The sequence below is a fragment of the Phragmites australis genome, chromosome 14 (genome assembly GCF_958298935.1).
Source record: "Phragmites australis chromosome 14, lpPhrAust1.1, whole genome shotgun sequence".
In the NCBI taxonomy this organism is placed as follows: domain Eukaryota; kingdom Viridiplantae; phylum Streptophyta; class Magnoliopsida; order Poales; family Poaceae; genus Phragmites; species Phragmites australis.
The window spans coordinates 3537524-3557502 of NC_084934.1; the positions used below are offsets into that span (position 1 = coordinate 3537524).

General features: G+C 45.7%; 3 protein-coding genes across 9 annotated transcripts; 2 read left to right on the forward strand and 1 right to left on the reverse strand.

The window, feature by feature from the left end:
- The first annotated feature begins 828 nt into the window (after positions 1-828).
- On the forward strand, positions 829-4690 carry LOC133890174 (CST complex subunit TEN1-like). Of its 7 annotated transcripts, none has more exons than XM_062330636.1 (5): positions 847-937; positions 2708-2772; positions 3568-3677; positions 3758-3911; positions 4007-4690. In XM_062330636.1, the coding sequence occupies exons 3-5, from the start codon at positions 3574-3576 to the stop codon at positions 4124-4126; spliced, it is 378 nt and encodes a 125-aa protein (XP_062186620.1). In that variant the 5' UTR covers positions 847-937; positions 2708-2772; positions 3568-3573; the 3' UTR covers positions 4127-4690. The 7 variants fall into 7 exon arrangements, with proteins under 7 accessions (XP_062186617.1, XP_062186620.1, XP_062186618.1 ...); XM_062330634.1 differs by having other exon boundaries at positions 853-937; positions 2705-2772; XM_062330635.1 differs by lacking the exon at positions 847-937 and adding an exon at positions 948-1107 and having other exon boundaries at positions 2705-2772.
- Positions 1104-2131, forward strand: LOC133890173 (uncharacterized). Its single transcript, XM_062330630.1, has one exon. It carries the CDS (start codon positions 1243-1245, stop codon positions 1837-1839), a length of 597 nt encoding a protein of 198 aa, XP_062186614.1. The 5' UTR covers positions 1104-1242; the 3' UTR covers positions 1840-2131.
- Positions 4691-4875: 185 nt separating the features above from the next.
- On the reverse strand, positions 4876-9306 carry LOC133890172 (fasciclin-like arabinogalactan protein 15). The gene is made up of 2 exons (XM_062330629.1): positions 7883-9306; positions 4876-5311 (listed from the first exon to the last, which is right to left on the reverse strand). Exons 1-2 carry the CDS (start codon positions 9216-9218, stop codon positions 5238-5240), a joined length of 1410 nt encoding a protein of 469 aa, XP_062186613.1. The 5' UTR covers positions 9219-9306; the 3' UTR covers positions 4876-5237.
- Positions 9307-19979: the final 10673 nt, after the last annotated feature.

The following is a 19979-nucleotide window of genomic DNA, read 5'->3' on the forward strand; positions in this document are numbered from 1 at the left end:
ATTTCACCTTCTAGTCTGGTAGTACGTGCCTTCGTATCCATTTAACATTTAAAAAAACTTAATTCAACATTTTTTAAAACCTAGTTCAACAATTTTGAAACACTATTTCAACATTTTATGTGAAAAATGTTGAAACAATATATTAAAAGTATTGAAATAATATATTCAAAATATTAAGTTTTTAAAAGTTAAAAATACAAAAAAATATTCATATTGTATCTCATTTGTTACATTAGTTATAAAAAACACCATGGTTTAAAATGGATTTGAAATTGGAGGTATGGTTTGAGAGAAAAATTAGTTTGAAGTTTGAATTCCAAACTAAATCCCGTCCTCACCAACCACACCTCGACATGTGCCCCTGTATCGTTCTCGCCCCACCAATCGGCAGCACGTCCTCGCCATTCAATTAGCCCACCGCACCAATCTCAAAGCGCTCTTGCCATAAGTACTTTACAAGCGTGCTACACGTAGGAATCACCATTAGCACCAACATGCCACCATTCGATCAGCCCACCGCACCAATCTCAAAGCACGCTCGCCATAAGTACTTTACGAATTACGAGCACGCTACACGTGAGAATCACCATCAGCACCGGGCCACCATCTGATCAGCCCACCGTATCAATCTCAAAGCACGCTCGCCGTAAGTACATTAAGCCCACCACATCAATCTCAAAGTGCACTCGCCGTGGGTACTTTACAGGCACGCTACACGTAGGAATCACCATCAGCGCCAGCCCAGCCTCTTCACGGCCCACAACCCAACTGCTCAGCCCAGCCTCTTCGTTGCCATGGGCCCACCTCGACCTGCCCAAACGCCCACCGCTTCCCTCACCCGACGGCCCTACCCCCGCATCGTGTCCTCTCCCCCGCCACCACCACCGTAGCACCGTCGCCGTCGCCTTTCCCCTTGAGGTGGCTGTTACTCTCTCAGGTACCACCACCAGTCCACCACACCCCTCACGAATTTATCTTGGATTCTTTATCTTGCGCCATCTTGCATCGGTTCCTTGTTCCTTTATGCCGCCTTTTTTGTCCGATTCCTGGATGCTTCTGGACCATAGGTTCTCTCCACTAGATTCTTGGATTCTTGCGAAATCAGCGGTAAGATCGCATCTTGTTTCTGTGGCGTGCTAGATTTGTTGGGTAGAGGCATCCACCATTAATAGGGTGTGTGTGTGTGTCGTTAGCTGGGGTACGGAGACAAGAAATGTTTTAGGGCTGTTCAGGAAAGGGGTGATGATGGCCGACGAGCAGTCAGGGCCGGCGGTGGTGGTGGCGATGAAGGGCCACCCGGGGTCTGGCAAGTCTACGGCGGCGCGCGCCATCGCCACCGCGCTCCACTGCCCGCTCCTTGACAAGGACGACGTTAGGGACTGCACGCTGCCCCTCGAGGGCTTGGCCGCCGCTGGCTTGCTCAACGAGCTTTCCTACGCCGTGCTGTGGCGGGTGGCTGAGCGCCAGGTCCGGCTCGGCCTGTCCGTCGTCGTCGACTCCCCGCTGTCGCGCCGCGAGCACCTCGACACGTTGACCTGCCTGCCCGCCGCACTTGTTGTCATCGTGGAGTGCCGTCCTAACGATGAAGAGGAGTGGCGTCGGAGGCTAGAGGAGCGGGGGGTGGCCGTGGCCAGTGGTGGTGCTGGTGATGGATGGCATAAGCCGAAGACGTGGGGTGAGCTGGAAAGGCTTGTAGAAGGGTACCAAGGTTGCACAGATTATGAAATTGGGGATGTGCCAAGGATTGTATTGGATACAACTGATCCGACAGTCGATGCGCAGATGATCGCTGCGAAGGTTGTCGGTTTCGTTAGGTCTCATCTTGCTTGTAGCCAATAGGTTTACTGGCTGTTTGTTGTTGCCAAACATTTTGTGACAGACAGGTTTCACCTGTTTGCTATTACAAGCAAAAATGTACAGAAAGTTAGCATTAGGTTAGAATTTCATGGCAAAATGTTGATATGCTGTACTGTAGTTCTTCTGGTTTCATTTTTCGTTTGTTCCTGTCCCATCTTTCCTTGTACAGATAAGAAGTGCGATTCTCACCCTTCATTTTCGGGTGGAACATACCGATTTTGTAAAATGATCCACCTTTGCCTTTGCCTGATCTTAAAAGCTATTCTGTTTTGGACTTTCGGTCCATCTTCCCCTTTCCAATGTAATGGAATGTGGCTCACTGGCTCTCCAGCATCCTTATTTAAGGGAAATAAGAAAAGATACTGCCATAGCTAAGTATGTAATGCTGTGTTTGTAGTGATTGATGCTCTGTGTCATCATTCTGTGGAGTTTCACATGATTATTAAGCAGAGTCTTTATGTTGTTACTGGTTTTGACGCCCTTGATATCTTTCTTTCGTTTGATAAATTACCTCCTCCGTTTCATGATCTTTGGTTTTCAAATTACCAAATCAGATCCCAATGAATCTAATATTATTTGCATGCATTGTAGAGTATTGTAACTGGTCATATGTTGTACTCATACAGTCATAACATTTTAGTGGCTGCTATAGAAACCAAATTTGATGTTAAGAGGCTTGCCACATTTTTCCTGCTCTGATTTCATCACAGCTAAGTTGTTTTGAACTTACTCCTTTCGAGTACCTAATGCGCTGAATCTAATGTGTTGTCAGCTGTCAATTTCCATTTTATTTTTGTAGCCTTTTTGAGTTTCATTGGTCCGTTTTTTTTTTTTTTTTGGGCAACAGCAGTCTATTTTGGTGTCAAGAACTCAAGATCTATAGAACAGGCATTTCTCCCAAAGTAGAGGCCTGAGGTGTGCTCTCTACCTCCTTAATCTAAATAAGGTTGCTATATTAGCCTATTAGGGACGCAATGTTACAAGAGTCCTTGTCATAACAATTTGTTCTTTGAAAAATGAAGAAGTGTTCATTACCTTAGTTCACGAGATTTTAGTGGTTCCAGGCTATCCTAACTTACTGGGATACAATGTTATTCCATCATTTCAAAAGTCCACATGTTTTAATGTTCAGTTCCGTAATGCTTTGACACCATGATTTGAAATATTGAGAGAACAGTAGTATGTACATAATATGTCTTCACTCTTCAGTTTTTGTGCATCTGAACAAATGGAACATGTTGAGTCTTAGAACTAATTCTGTCAAGTAAACGTGTAACCAAGTCCGTTGATTCCTGGCGTGTATGCCCTACTTGACGCTTTGCACATCGACGCGACCTCCGATGTGTAGCTTTGACCACAATTTTGTATTAGAAAATATTTATAAAATCCAATAAACTTATGATAAATGAAAATATTTTCAAGAAAAATCTACACACATGATTTTCAGGTTTCCAAAGTAAATATTTTTTAAGTTATTGATAGTCGAAGTTTCAAAAGTTTGACCAGAACTTTGTCCAAAACGTCAAGTATTTGCGACCGGAGGGAGTAGAAGGTAACACTGCATTGTTTGAACTTGTGTTAATAACTAGGTCTTGCCTATATTAGTAGTTTATGTTTCCTTGTTTCTTCTACTGTCGGAAGCCTTGTTCTTGTTTGTGAACACTTCATATGCCCGACATAATTCTCTCATTTTGTTGTGTTCGTTCTCAGTGTTTGATGGCATCTTCTGGTCTAAAGCCAGGCATGCCTATTGTTTTGCGGGATCTAGAGCCATCCTCAGAGATGTTCAAGCAAGGGGCATCCCTTCGAGTCACAGGAAAGTATGTGCAGAAGCCTCCTTTTAACTTCCTTTCGAACATCCTATGTTTCAGCTGTGTTAAGACCCTTGTTTTTTCTTCAGTCTTCAGTCATATGATGTGGACTCTGCAATTGCTGTCATTCAAGATGGCAGCGTGAGCTTGAAGGTTGACACCCAACATCTGAGGGACATCAGTTTCCGCACAAATTTGACGTACCAGTTCATCGGCGAACTTCTGATCCATCCAGATAATGATGTACACAATTCTCCTTCCTCCTGAAGCTTTGATCAGCCTATTTGATACTAGCATAAATAACAATGCTACGACAAGTCTTGTTTCCACCGCTGCAGGCAATTCTACAGGCCCGCATAGGAAGGAACACTGACGGCCTTGACCTCAACCTTTACCAGCAGTCTTTACTCATCCTACGGCAGCATGAAGCCAAACTACGAAGCTCCAGGAGAGCATGATATGTTGCCATGGAACAAGGTACATAATCTTCACCGTTCAGTTCTGTAGTTCGACGACCGCAATGGAACCCCCCTTGCACATGGGAACAGAACTGGACCACCTAGAGGCTTTGATGATGAGAATTTAGAGGCACCTGTGTATAATTTGAGGGTCCACACATATCTGTTTCTGGCTGTTTTGTGGTATGGCATTTCTCTTGCTCCAGGAAGTGCTGCCTTGACAAATGTGATTGCAGTGATCTTACTTGGAGTGTGGACATTCGACAGTTTCTCTCTCTCAGTTATGCTGCTTCATGCTGTAAGTGATTACAGCTGGAGGCCTGTGGAACTTGGCGGCAGAATGCCAGGGTATTATTTATGAATTCTGCGTAGAAGTTTTGTATGCCTCTTGGACCATGTTTAACATGATGGGATAATGAAGCTTTGTGGACCATGTTTAACATGATGGGACCATGTTTAAAGATGGATCATATTTTTCATAGAAAAGGCTTAGAAGCAACTACCAGATTCATCCACTGGGCCTATTTTCAGTAAAAATATTGGCATCATTTATGTTTTTTTTTCTCCCCATAGAATCCATTCTCTATTACTCTATAGTTTTTTCACCGTTATTCATCACTTTTGGTTCTTCATGGGTGCTAGACAGATTTCCTTTCAGAAAAGGGTTGAACCAGACACGGCCTTTATAACTTTTGTGGGTAAAAAAGTGCAATAAAAATCAAAACAAGCAGAATCAGACATGGAAACGATGATCCATGAAAGCTATGCATTTTTTTTTTTTGTGAATTCCTCTTTATCAAAAAGAACATGAACATCATCATAAAAAAATATAACAAAGAAAAAGGGCCTAGTTGCTATACACCATGTTGCTCTCCAGTATATAAACAAATTCTCATCCACCGTTTCTTTCTCTGCCCCCATTCGACATCCCAGCAACCAACCAACAGCTCTCCCATCCTGTATCCACCTCTTCCTCCTCACAACCACTGATTATTCCCTCCTAATTGACAAGCCAAAGTTCATCCATCCATTCTTCCGTGATGTTTCGGTTCATCTTCCAGCGTCATGAGGCCGGCAGAAGCAGAATGAGATATACATATCCATCCGTGGTTTATTGGCAGCTCGCAAATTGCGACCTTCGACCGAAGACGGCCATGAACTGGCAAGCCCCTTCCAATAACTTCCCTGCATTGCCAAGAAAAGGGTTATAAGAAACCATGGTAGACATGTTTATAGGCTTGAAAAATGACAACAAAGATGACGACACCAAGGTGATGCCAATGACGAGAACACTAATGAGATGCAAAGGCAAAGCACATCATAGTGGAGGCATTAAGCACAAACACATGCCTCTCTATATCAAACTAGTTTTTTAGAGGACTATATAGTATCATACTATTATTTCCTGGACCAAATTGGCATATGCAACACTAGAGTGGCAAGAGAGTACTGGTACTAATATCATCAGCACTACGAGGAATCCAGCCGTAGAAGCACGGCCCACGGGCCCGTCGTCGTCTTCGTCCTGACCAAGTCAGGAGCTTCTTGAATTCAGATACTACAACTATCTCAGAGTTGGGGCTTAAAAAAAGTTAGGAGCTTCTATTCTATCTAACTAGAAGCCGCTCAACGCAGAACGAGCCGTAGCTCAAGTTGGCCAGCTGCTCGGGTGTGAGCACTGACACCTAGGTTCAATCCTTGGATCGAACTCGAGGTCTCATCAGGAGGTTTATTTCCTAATTACTCCTAGGGTACACATATACGTGCATGTTAAGTAGGTAAAATCCAAAATTAGATAATATACGCGGTCGTATTTATCAAAATAGATAATATATCGTTGTATTTATAATTTTAACATATGTATTCGACACCTCATTTATCAAAAACTGATTTTTGGTACACTGTACGTGGAAAAAAAACACAGATCCAGCCATATTTGGCACATGAGGTGCAGAATATAGCACTATATTACATAATCAGCATCTCATATACCAAAAATCAGGTGTATTCGGTACACGAGGTGCCGAATATAGAAGTATAGCTCATATTCGACACCTCATATACTAAAAATCAGGTGTATTCGGCACATGAGGTGTCGAATATGATCTATACCGGTACATGAGGTTCCCGACATAAAATGACAGCATTGAAGGGACCGCTATTTTAACAAATACGATTATGTATGTTGTCTAATTAAAATTTTATTAAATAAGATAAGTTTAAGTAAGATGTATGTACTCGCGGGCGCACTGAGAGTCTAGAACACTCCAATATACCTTTTAACGTATGATTACGCATAGGCGTGTACTTGTATGAGGCGTGAATGTGGTGTGAGTTGTATATGTCATCGGTTGTACCGTAGATAAAAAAGAAGCCACTCAACGTGTTCCGTACACATGAACAATAACAGGCGCTACAAATTTTCACAAAAAAACTAATTAAAAAATAAAAAGCTGAAGATGCATCCTTATAAATAGAAGAAAAAATAATATATTGATATATTTAATACTGATAGTGTCTATAAATTACATGTTTGCAAACAAGTAAAGAGAATTAATTTTAATTGTAAACAGTTTGATTATATAAGACGAAAATCGTTCGGATCCGTCGATACTCAGTATAGATATATATAGATATACAAGAAGATGACGACAGCGCGGGGCCGCCAGCTCACTGTCCGTCCGCTGAGCCATCAACGTCGTTCGCTGGCCGAAGCGTGGAGACAGCTCACCCCTCGCTGTCACAGGAGTTGCCGCTCCACGCGGTTTCGCCCAGTATATTACGCTCGCATTTATTCACGCCCCATGCCACCAAACGGAATGACGTGCCAGCCTTACATGTGGGGCCACTCGGGAAGGGTCGTGCATGGGGCCCACCCCAACGAAGCACCCGTATATTTGTTTTGGAAATTTTTGTGCAAGCGCGCAGTGAATGCCGTTATTACATCTATAAATCAGTTATTTCGTGACGTTTTATAAACGTACTAAGGTTTTCATTAAATCTTTGGATAAGATTGGATGGACAACATTCTCATTTTGAATGTTTACATCTGTTTACTTATTGCACCTAATATTTCTCCCATATTTGAGTCTTGCTATTTTGCGCGCGCAAGGAAGTAAAGGTGCGTGCCATCCTACAGCCTCTGTTCTTTCTGTTTTTTGAAAATAATTATCTCCCGTGTTTTTTCTTTTTTGAATAGGTTTCTATGAAAAAAGTTTGACTAAAAAAGTTTTTAAAAAATGCACGAGAGAATTTTTAAGAAAAAGTTAATGAAAAAAATTTTGAGAAAAAATTTGTATAGATCCACGCTACAGCGTCCGTGACTTGCGCGCTAGAGGTCACGGGTAGAACAAGATTTTTAGTTGAGACTTGCTATTGAGTGCGCCCGCACGAGGAAGCGAAAACGCACCACCTTGATTAGCTCTTTTAGTTTTTGGAAAAAAAATTCCCTCTAGTGTTTTTCCGTCTGTGAAAAAGTTTGTATGAGAAAATTTTAACTTAAAAAAGTTCTGAAAAAAATTTGCACGAGAAAATTTTCTTCAAAAAGTTTTATCGAAAAGTTTTCAAAAAACATTTATGTGTACCTATGCTACCGTCGTCCACGATTTGGACGCGTCACCGGATTTTCACCCATATTTTCACCGTCAGTAGCCCTAACCATAACGGTTTTTGACGAAAACGGCTAAATTACCAGTAGCAATGTAAATAATACAAGATGAAATTTGGGTTGGCAGATTTAGTGATTTGAGTACTGACCTCGTCGGAGTTTGGGCTTGGCGGTGGTGCCGGCGACGGCGGGTGCCTTCCTGGCGGGCGCGGCGGCTGGGGACGCGCCCTCCTCCTGGGGCGGGAAGAGCACGGCGTCGATGCCCTGCACGGAGATCCTGCCGTCGGTGTAGATGTCGGGATCGAAGAGGTAGGCGCTGCCCTCGCCGTGCCCGAATTTGACGGACCCGTCGGCCTCGCGCGCCGTCACCTTGTGCGGCAGCCGCAGCGTGTCGTACCGCACCTTCCCGAACCGGCGGACGGCGTTGTACATGCTCTCCTCCGTCTGGTACTCGGGGATCATGTGGTAGTAGAGGATGTTCTCCGGCGACCCTGGTTCGCTGAGCTGGTCGGTGGTGAGCCGCGCCATGGCCTCGTCGTTGGGGGCCAGGACGGTGAGCACGTACCCCTCGGAGACGAGCCGCCCCATCTCGGTGGCGAGGGAGGTGAGGTTGACGAGGATGTCGGCGAGCTCGTTGTACCCGCCGTAAAGGAGAAGGGTCTGGATGAAGTCCTTCACCTGGCTGTGCCCGTCGAAATGGTGCTTCCCGGACCCCGGCCCCGGGGCCGGCGCCGGCGCGATGGCGGGGCCCGGAGCCATCGCGTCCCAGACAGGGAGGACCGGGGGAGCGCCGAGCGGGACGGGCGGCGCGGGCTTCTTGAGGCGGTGCGTGCGCGGGTCCACCTCCGGGGCGCCGGTGGGGAGGACGGCGGAGATGGCGGCGAGGCTGCGGCGGCGGTTGAAGTCCTCCTGCACGGACCGCGGGACTAGCAGACGCTCGATGCCGTGGATCACGCCGTCGGGGCGCACCACGGCGTCGGGCCGCGTCACCACCGCGGTGCCCCCGACCCGCATCGCCCCGTCCTCCGCGGTGGCGAGCTCCAGCCGCTCCCCGGAGAGCGTGCGATGGGAGTAGGACGCCACCGCAGCTGGCAGGGAGTGGACGCGGGAGGGGAGGACGTGGAAGAGGAGCAGCGACTGGAGCGACTTGAGGTTGCAAGGCTCGAGGAGGAAGCGGCGGAACTCGGGGTCGAGGTCCCGCTCCAGCGCCTCGTTGCGGGGCGCGAAGATGGTGACGTTGCCCCGGCCGACGGCGTCCTCGAGCGCCTGCAGCAGCAGCGCCTTCTCCACCAGCTCCGCCAGCTCCGTGTAGTGCGAGTCCAGCAGCGCAACCAGCACCGAGTTCGAGCTCACCCCCGTACCGCTAGCTCCCCCGCTCGCCGCCGCGCCAGTTGAGGACGGCAATGCGGGCTGCTGCTGCTCCTCCGCCGCCGCCGCAGCGGAGGCGGCGAGGTAGAGGACAAGCAGTAGGGCAACCCGGCCCATGGCTGCTGCGGATTGGGTGCAGGTTGCTGCTGCTGTGCCCGTCGGTGGTGGGTTCTTGGAGCTTACTTGAGGAGAGAGAGAGAGAGAGGGTGGTTAAGGTGAGGAGATTGTTTATAACTGAAGGGGACGCGTGGTGGGTACAGGCTGGCAGGTGGGGCCGAGAAAACAATCTGTCGGTGTGCGGCAGCTTCCCGTCTCGTGAGCTGATAGTAGGGATGCGGACCTGATAATCGATTTCCGGCGGGGAATTTCTCTATTAGCAAATAGAGATGGGGAGATTTCTTCCCTGTGATCTCTATCCCACCTCTTCGTTATATATTCGATATCATATTTATATATATTCTTAATACATAAATTTTATATTATATAGAGTAATTATTTTTTATCTAGCCTACGATATTTAATCAATCTTATATTAATTATCCTGGTATGTATTAATAAATTATTTATTTATATTACATATATATGATTAATATATAGAAATAATCAAATATAATTTAATTTTATATCTTTGTTAGGGATCCGATCCTCGTAAAATTTTCCACAGGGATGATGATGAAAGAAATATTTCTCTCAATAACTAAATGAGATGAAAATGGAAGGAACCGGTCTCACTTACCATCTCTAAGTGAGAGCCTGGGACACAGATGCTCTGCAGTAGAGGAGCTAGGATCATCTCTAACCATATTTCCTTTATTTCGTTTTCTTTCCGATTCTCTTCTTCATTTCTATTCCTTTTATTTTATCTCATCTCCAACAGCTTCCCTTCAACGGGAATCACGAAGGAAAAAGAGAGAGAATCCCGTCCTGAAGGGAATAACCCTGAGAATTCCGTCGTGAAGGAAACCGTAAAGGGAAATCGTTGGAGCGCTGAAGAGAACAAGAATCCCTTCACAATGAGAATCTCATTCGCGAAGGAAAGCTGTTGGGCGTGACCTAACATGATCAGTTCTCTGCATTAGCTCTTTTCGATTTCATGGTGAATAGATGGAATAGATTGCTATGGTAAAACACCACGGTACCAGAGTGCTGCATAGTACATTAAAAAATTGTTTCTACAGTAATTAATGATTAATTAATGCAGCTTGGTATAATAGTAGACTTGTTTTAGTGTGCAAGTAGTGTTTCTCAGTATTAATCATCATTAATACAGAGTATCCGTGTCTGAATGGCTGAGGGTACACGTTTTTCTTTTCTTTCTTCATTTTTTTTTGCGCGGCAGGTTGGGCGCTTTGATCTGTGCCATTTGACTTTTTTTGAGCGATGTGTTTCTTTCTTTTTCGCTTTGGTTCTATTTTATTATCTGCAGAAATTTACTACTCCCTTGGTCATAAATCTCTTGTCCTAAAAACATGATGTTTTAGATAAAATTCGGTCACATTTAGAACGACATTGGCAAAAGAAGGGGAAAGTTGTAGTGGGACGAGTTCCTAGGAGAAAGAAGGGGAAAGTTATAGGGAGTTGGAAATGGAAATGCACTATTCCGAATAAGGCCGGGATAGCAGGTGAAGGCAGAGGACGCCTCGTTTTCGTTCTGATCGATGTCGATGCATGTGCTGGATGTGCATTCCCCAACCGCCAGGCTGAGACGTTGATTAGTGAACGAACGGATCTCGCAATCGCAGCAGTTCTGGTACATGTGTCCGTCTTTGGGGCCAGATTAGTCAAAAATCAAAAGAGACTGTTGAACATAATTTGCACAGAACACGCCAGCTGCCCCTTGTTAAATCTCTGGCGCCATAACAAATTGCATGCACATGCATGATTGGTGTACATCGTCACAGCACAGTGCACATCACGGAATGTCATCTCCAAAATACAGTAGCACGCTACACAGCAATGAAACGGTGGCGTCTAATTTAATATTATTTTTTCTTTAAAAAATAATATCACTACAACAATAGTATTAGATACAGGGACAGAGTCAGGGAGGGGTAGCAGGAGTCCTGGTCCGCCTATGGTTGATAATTTTCTCTATATAACATAAAAAAATTATGTATAATAGTAAAATTTATGTATTTGACACCTCTAATACTCAATTCATCTTAATTAGCTCCTTTTTGATTTTTTCTAGCTTTGTCCCTGATTAGATATATACCTATCGAAAAGCAATACATACATCTTAGAAAGTAGTACATAGTTTACTTATAAAGGAATATATAAAAAATTAGTACATACATCTCAGAAAGTATTATACTGTTCATTAAAACAGGATCGGCTTTAGGTTCAGTCAAGAGTATATACTCAGGATTACAGACTAGTTTTTCCCCTCTCTCTGTATATATACATATATAGACGTATATACACACACGTATTGTTGGTGTAATAGGTAAGGAGGTACCCTATCAAGGGGAATACATCGCCAAATGTCAGCCCATAGTGGATATTTTCAAGACTACGGCCTCATCGTGCGACCAGGATGAGGCTCGTGCGACCAGCCCCTGGTCACAGAAGGAGACCATACAACCAGTCCAGGGCAGATACTCAGCTAACCAGTCAAATCGTATTAAATTCCGTTCACTCATGTTTTTCTTTCCCCAAGCACCACTCTCTGCGAGCATGGTCATGGCAGGCGAGAAGATGGGGTGACCTGTCCCGTAGCATTAAATGCTCTAGGACAGCCTCACAGGGGAATGTGATGGCGCGCATCGGACCTAATAAGGCATGCAGGGCAACCAGGGTAGGATGGGCGTGCATACCCACCATAATGATGAGCTAGAAATAGCTAGATTTCGTCAGGGGTAGGTCTGCCATCTGTTTTGGCACGATCCAAAATTAGACAATATATATGAATGTTTTGGCACGATCCAAAATTAGACTTCGTTAGGAGTAGGTCTGCCATCTTTTTTGGCACGATCCAAAATTAGATAATATAAAATTCAAAATTAGACAATATATATGAACGTATTTGCCGAAATAGAAATATGTAGTTGTATTTATTAATTTAGCATCCGTATTCAGCGCACAGTGTACCAAAAATAGATTTTCGGTACACCGTGTACCGAAAAAGCTATTTTCGGCACACGGTATGTAGAATACGGCACTGTTCGACACACGGTGTGCCGAATACGGGCAACAGTGCCGTATTCGGCACACTGTGTGCCAAAAAATACTTTTTCAGTACCAACATGACCGTGTACCGGAAAAGCAGACGCGACATGACCGTGTACCGAAAAAAGTGTTTTTCGGCACACGATGTGCCAAATACGGCATTGTTGCCCGTATTTGGCACACCGTGTGCCGAATACAGTCCATTTTTGGTACACGGTGTGCTGAATACGGGCAACAGTGCCGTATTCGGCACGTCGTGTGCCGAAAATAGCTTTTTCGGTACACCGTGTGCCGAATACGAATGCTAAATTAATAAATACAACTACATGTTATCTATTTCGGCAAATACATTCAGGTATGTTGTCTAATTTTGGATTTTTTCCGTGTGTGTGTGTATATTCCTTTTCCCTTAGTATATAAAGGAGTAAGGGCCTAGGTAACAAGGCGAGGGCACGACACTTGAGAACCAGTTCACACATTCTGTAACAAATTCATCCAATCCATAAGAAAATATACAGGACATATGACTATTATTACACGGGAGGTCTGAACTTGGATAAAATCCTCGTGTTCTTGAGTCCATTAGATCCAACCCCAAGAAACATTGATCAGCGCGCCCATCGACCGGTATACCCTGGATTTATTGTCAGGGATTATCCCCCGATAGTTGGCACGCCAGGTAGGTTCATTTTTTTGTTTCTTCAAGCTTCAAAACCATGGTTGGGCTCCCCGTGTCCAGATCAGTGATGCCCGCGGAGTCCCGTTTTGAGGACCCCGACCATCACAAGGTTTTTGTCATGAGGTATGACCTAGATGAGCCAGGTGTGCTCCAAGCATGGGACACCGCGACAGACTCTAAGGATTCAGAGACCGAGCGTGATGTCTGCATGGCAGACCATGCAACGGGGGCAGCAGAGACACTCATGTCTCAAGAACCGGAGGTGAGCCCCAAGCCATTAGCGAAGAGGGAAACCATCCTGGTGCGTTCATAGAGATGGTCCTATTGCCTCAACGACTACAACGCCACCCGGAGGAGTGCCCATCTAGGGTTGATCCCTTGATGACATCGTCTTCAAGGCCTTCACACCATGCCACATACTTGCAGTGTGCGCAGAACACAAGCAGTGAGGCTCCCCTCGCGATGTCTTGCTACTCCACGCTCAATGGTTCGACTACGAGGCCATCACCCCTGTGTAGAACCTACAGATTGCGCGGGTGCTTCTTAGCCACCCGCCGATGGCGGTATTCGAGAATTCACCGAAAGCGCTATGGTTACTCAACCTCGCCCTCTTGGTAGAGACCGTCCAGCGCCAAATCGAGGTAGCAGTCGCCCTGTCTGTCACAAGGGGTGGTCGCGGTCAACATGGTTCGTAACGGAACCTACGGTGAGAGAAAACTCGTAGTCCCTCAACCGCTGGGAGTACACAGGGACCCCCACCGCGTCAGTATAATCAACTTGCTGACCTGCGCGACTCTCTTCGCCACCACGACCATCGCAACGTAATCCAGGGCCAGAGGGCCACCCGAGAACAAGAGGACCGCGCCCAGCGAGGGATAGAAAAGGGTAAGCGGCCCGACCACTCACCTTCTCCTTTCGGGGGAACTTTAGGATGCTCCACACCTTCGTCAAGGCTGTGAGACCATCAGCTCTAGCCCCGTTCACATGAAGCTACACATTGGTGAGTGGCCCCCTATTACGGGATGGGGTGCAACTCTTTCTCTTCTGGGCTACGGGAGTTGCGCTAGTCTGATAAGTTTCGACCGGTCTTGGTCGAGAAGTATGATGGTTCGACCAACCCGAAGGAGTTTCTGCAGATTTACACCACCGTGGTGCAAGCCACGAGTGGTGACAGGAAGGTCGTGGTGAACTATTTCTTGACTGCCTTGGCCGGTTCAGCTCGGTCCTAGCTCATGAACCTCCCCCGCAGGTCAGTTTGTTCCTGGGAAGACTTGTGTGACCAGTTCGTCACCAACTTCAAGGGAACCTACGCCCAACTAGGGATCGAAGATGAAATGTACCAGGTCAAGCGGTGGCATCATGAGTCGCTGCGAGATTACATCTAGTGTCTCACCAAATGTCGTAACACTATTTCGAGGATCACATGTGAGTCCTTTGTCATCGCGTTCCGGAGAAGGATCAGAGACTAGAAAGTGGTCAAGAAGCTGGCCACCAAAGAGGTTTGGGGTACCACCGAGCTCTTCGAGCTCGCCGAGGCCCGAGAGTGCTAGATTAACGCAAAGTAGCAGCCGACCTTTGACCAACCTGCCCCTTCTAAAGGGGTCGGCCAGAAGGAGAAAAAAAGGAGCAAGCGCAAGGCCGGGCCACCCCAACGTCATAGCGGTCGAGCAAGCCGGCCAGCCGTGCCGACGCTTCGAGAAGAAAGATGGTAAGAATGGCAAGGCCACTGATCGTTTCACCACATCGATGCACAAACCTAGGCACGACAGCGATGGGAAAGATAGGGCCAATCCCAACCAGTCAGCTCTGGGTTTCCAGCAGGCCAAGCACATGGTCCACCATATTTTTTTGGAGGAGCCACAACATATTTCTCAAATAGGGAATACAAGTCGGTAGTCCGTGAGGTGTGCACGACTATACTGGGTCTAGGCCCATGACTGAAACGGTCAGAGACTCACCTCACCTCCAGCCAAGTGGGCCTCCCCGCATATGTCAAACACCCCAGACGTTATTCCATCGTGGTCGAGCCCACTGTGCACAATATTTGGATGGGGCAAATGCTGGTCGATGGGGGGGGAGCTTTATCAACCTCCTCTTCGTCGATGTACTAGATGCCATCCAGATAATGAGGAGCATGTTGAAACCATCTCCTCCCGTCTTCGAGATAACCCCTGTCTCTTCAGCCAAGCCGTTGGGGGCAGATTGAGCTGCCCATCACCTTTGGTTCGCCGAACAACTTCAAGACCGAGAGGATCCTGTTCGACATGACGGACTTCGGGGCTGCATAAAACATGATCCTGGGGCGTCCAGCAATGGCCCAGTTCATGGCCATTGCCAACTATACATACTAGGTGATCAAGATCCCTGATTCGAAGGGAGCCATCACCATTGTGGATAACTGTAGCGAAAATGGCTTTATTAGGTCATGATTGTGATTTTGGTGATTAATGACAACATTGTCAATGAGACTAACATGTTTGTCAAGAATATATGTTAGTAGGTCTCATGGATGTAATACATGAAAAAGTCATCGCAGCCAGGACAAAGTTGGGCTGAATTGGAGAAGTCCCAAGAAGATTTGTCTCACCGAATGGTGTGGTGCTTTAGGTGTTGAATTCACCGGAGCATATTTGGCAAAGGGAGGGAGAGGCTTGAAGACCTCACTGGAAGGTCCAGACTGAATTGGAGAAGTCCCAAGCAGATTTATCTCACCGGATGGTCTGGTGCTCTGGATGTTTAACTCACCGGAGCATATTTGGCAAAAGGAGAGATAGGCCTGAAGACCTCACCGGAAGGTCCGGTGATAAGTAAATATGCTCACCGGAGTAATTCTTCTAGAGAAGGGTGTCGTGCTAAAGAATAAAGGCTAAGACTCACCTTGAACAAGATCAAAAGCAACCACTACAAGCTCAAGAAGAAGGACAATGGCAAGGTGGTTGCACACATGGTTGGGAGAAATGATTGGAGGTGGAATCAACCCATTTGGGTGCCCAAGGAAGTCATTACCAACATGAAAAGGCCTCAATCGGTTTGAGTTCTAAAGAAAACTTGAAGCTCGAAGCGGCTATGGGGATTTAGAGACTTGACTCACAAAATGAAGTGAATGTTCAAGCAAAGAAGTCAAGTATACAAGTTTGGACGCTTCGATGAAAATTATGATCATCGTATACCCAAATCCCCGTCTAAAGGTAAAAGAGGTAAATGATAGCTAGACTTGTGTTCATGCATTTTGGTTTTTTTTTCTTCTAGCTTATTTGCCTCGTCTAGGATTGCATATGCTTATTTCAATTTATTGTAATGCATAGTGTAGTGTTCAAATGGTAGGTTGCTTGTGTTTATCTCTAACCCATGAGCAACCTACATGGTTTATTAGTTGTATGTTCATTTCATGACACTAGTTTTTACAATTGATATCTTTCATGTACCATGATCCAATCTATAGGATAAATTCTTATTATTATCGATAACAATTGTATATATCTCATAAGTATTCAACACTTGTATGCACACTTTTAGGGGGAGTATATCCTATAGGATATGATTTTAAGACTAACATGTATTTCAAATTGTATCTCTTGTAGTCTTATGTAGCAATCAACATGTTCCAGGAGGTATGCAATGGTTAAATGCTTCAATTGGTATCATTGTCCCTAGAGAGGCATGAAGACCTTACCGAAAGGTTCAGTGATCAGTAAGTGTGCTCACCGGAGCAATTCTTCCAGAGAAGGGTGTCATACTGAAGAATGAAGGCTAAGCCTCATCGGATCGTCTGGTGATCAAAGAATGATAATGCCGGAGTGTTTCTGTCCAGAAGGCTGAATGGAACAACCCACCGAAAAGTACGGTGATCAGAGGAAGATATACACCAAAGCATTTCCACCAGAGAAAGTTGTAGCCATGGAAGATCGAAGATCAACAAACCGGAAGGTCCGGTGATGAACCAAGGCTACACCGGACAATACACTGGACAATAAACAGTGCAAAGAGACAGAACAAAGTTCAAGGCATTGGATAGTCCGGTGATAAAATAATGTGCACCAGATGCTCTCACCAAAGCAATTTACCCAGAGAGGATGCAGTTGGCTCAGATGGCTCAGGATAACTCACTGGATAGTCCGGTTATGGAGATGAAGTATACGCTAGAATGTTTGGTGTTCACGGAGGCTTGAGTGGGGTTCCAACAGCTAGTTTGTGTGCGTGAGTTTGAGGCTATAAATATCCCTCCACTCAGTCATTTGAAGGGGTGGCATGCTACTGGAGTCTAGAGGAAGCTCATACACACTTGAGAAGATATCCAAGCCACCAAAATGCTTAGTGTGATTATCTAAGGTGATTAAGCACAAGATTAGTAAGTGGCTAGTGCTTATAGGTCTAGAGAGAGTGTTTCTAGGCGATTGCTACCTAGAGAGTGGATCAAGGAGTGATTCAACCTTGTATCAAGTGGTACGTCGACAACTTGGAGTCTTGGTGACTCGCCAGCAAGCTTGTTGACCCTCCGACTTGGTGCGGAGCGGTGACGAGAAGCATGTACAGGGATGCAGAGACCCTTGCCTTAGTGATTCAAGCTCTGAAGTGATCACAGCGTCAAGGAACCGGAAGAGAGGCTAGTGGTGAGACCTTGCCTTGGTGGCTTGGTAGTTCATCCGGGTGAAGCCCTTATCTTTGTAACTTGGTAACTCAAGAGCCATGACCGAGTATCGACCAGGAGCATATCCTTTGTGGAGCTCTAAGTGGAGTAGGGGTGGCATTCATTCCATCAATACCACAGGATAGAAATATATTATGTCGAGTTCGCTCTCTCTACCTTATTTACATTTCTGCATTTACATTATTGCAATTTGCCTTCTTTGATAGGTTACAAGTGCTTTAATTGGTAGAGTAGACACACTAGATAAATCATAAAGCATATATAAATATAAATTGATATATGTTTATCTTATATAGTTTTGGAGCTGAATAGATTATAAGTGTCCTAATTCACCCCCTCTTAGGACGTTATCGATCCCTCAGCAACCCAAAGATGGCCATGCATTGCAACAAGAGGAGCCTCGACATGGCTGAGCCGACTCTCGAGTCATAGCCCGAGAACGCGAGGCCCAGCGGCTGCTTGGAGAAGGTTTGTGTCATTGCCAATCCTGACGACCGACTCAAGGTAGTATGTCTTGATGACGCTGACTCATCCAGAAATCGGTCTGGACCCAAAATAGGAACTCATGCTCATCACTTTTCTTCGGGCGAACACGGACATCTTTTCTTAGAGTCCACCTAATATGACTGGGGTCCCTAGGGATATTATCGAGCACAAGCTATCAGTACGACCAGACGCGCGACATGTAAGCAAAAGACGCGTTGACTCACAACTAATCAAAAGGAAGCACTTCGTGAGAAGATTGGCAAGCTCTTAGAAGTAGGCTTCATCAGAGAGGTGCAGTACTTAGAATGGATGGCTAACCCCATCATGGTCCAAAAACCAAATGGTAAGTGGAGGATGCTTCACCGACCTTAACAAGGCATGCCCAAAGGATCTCTTTCCTCTACCCTGGATCAACCAACTGATCGACTCAACTTCCGGTAGTGAACTATTAAGCTTCTTGGATGCCTGTTCGTGGTACCATCAGATGAGGAAAAAACTACTTTTGTAACACCCTTCGGGGTCTTTTTGCTATATAAAGATGTCTTTTGGTTGGAAAAACGTCGATGCCACTTACTAGCGATGCATTCAACTCATCCTTCGACCACAGCTCAGTAGAAATGTCAAGGCGTATGTTGATTACGTAGTTGTAAAATGTAGGACCAAGGACGACCTGGTCGCGAACCTCCAAGAGACATTCGATATCCTTCGGAAGTATCGTATAAAGCTGAACTCAGAGAAGTGCACATTCAGAGTCTCATCAGGGAAGTTGCTCGATTTTCTCATATCCAGTCAGGGAATAGAAGCAAACCTTGACAACATCAGAGCTATCAACCAAATGAGATAACTGAGCAAGTTAAAAGAAATCCAAAAACTAACATGATGTTGGCGACTTTGAGGAGGTTCATCTCGATGATGAGAGAAAAAGGGTTGCTGTTCTTCAAGCTTTTGAAGAAAAGCAAGCGCTTCCTGTGGACACCGGAAGCGGAGGTAGCCTTCCAAGATCTCAAAAGGTTCCTCTATTCCCCATGTACTAATCACTCCTTGACCCGATGAGGAGCTCTTACTCTATGTTGCAGCTACCCCATAGGTCGCGAGCGCGATCCTGGTCGTCGAGCGTGAAGGTCTTCAATGACCAGTCTACTATGTTAGCGAAGTCTTGTACGACGCAAAGGCTCGATACCCACATTCCCAGAAGTTACTGTACGTTGTGCTGATGACTTCTTGTAAGCTCAGTCACTTACTACCAGGCCCACAAAATAAAGGTAGTTTCCTTGCTCCCGATTAGGGAAATCCTTTATAACATGGATGTAGCCAGGGAACATCAAAGTGAGCAGTAGAGCTCAAGGATTTCAACATTCGGTTCATCCCCCGAACAGCAATCAAGTCACATGCGTTGGTTGATTTTATGCATGAGTGGTCGTCCTTTGATCTCGAGCAGGTACAACGACCAGATGGGGAAGATCACTGGACCATGCACTTCGACAGGTCGTTCACACTTAGGGGATCATGGTCCGGAGTGGTCCTGATCTCAATTATGTTTTCCTTCCACTAACAATATTGCAGAATATGAGAGTCTCTTGTCCGAAATGAGAGTAGCCTCCGCGCTTGGTATAAAATGCCTACTAGCGAAATAAGACTCACTACTGGTTGTAAACCAAGTGGAGAAGGAGTTTCGGTGCTTTGACCCAACAATGGTGACGTACCTTGCTGAAGTGAGAAGGCTAGAGTAACGCTTTAACGGCTTCAAGGTTAAACACCTTTGGAGGGAGGGACAACTTCCTCGCCAATGAGTTGACCCATCTAGCTTCTTCTCACGCACCTGTTTCGATTAGAATCTTTGAACAAAGACTCACACGACCATTCACCATAGTCTCGGGCCAATGTGAAGGGGATGCTC

Coding starts and splice junctions, on each gene's coding strand:
- LOC133890172 (XM_062330629.1), bottom strand. CDS start 9,218: ATGGGCCGGGTTGCCCTACTGCTTGTCCTCTACCTCGCCGCCTCCGCT. Junction 5,312..7,882: donor CAAGCCCAAACTCCGACGAG/GTCAGTACTCAA, acceptor TTGGCAATGCAG/GGAAGTTATTGGAAGGGGCT.
- LOC133890174 (XM_062330631.1), top strand. CDS start 1,024: ATGCCGCCTTTTTTGTCCGATTCCTGGATGCTTCTGGACCATAGGTTC. Junction 1,108..3,567: donor GGATTCTTGCGAAATCAGCG/GTAAGATCGCAT, acceptor GTTCGTTCTCAG/TGTTTGATGGCATCTTCTGG. Junction 3,912..4,006: donor TGATCCATCCAGATAATGAT/GTACACAATTCT, acceptor CCACCGCTGCAG/GCAATTCTACAGGCCCGCAT.
- LOC133890173 (XM_062330630.1), top strand. CDS start 1,243: ATGATGGCCGACGAGCAGTCAGGGCCGGCGGTGGTGGTGGCGATGAAG.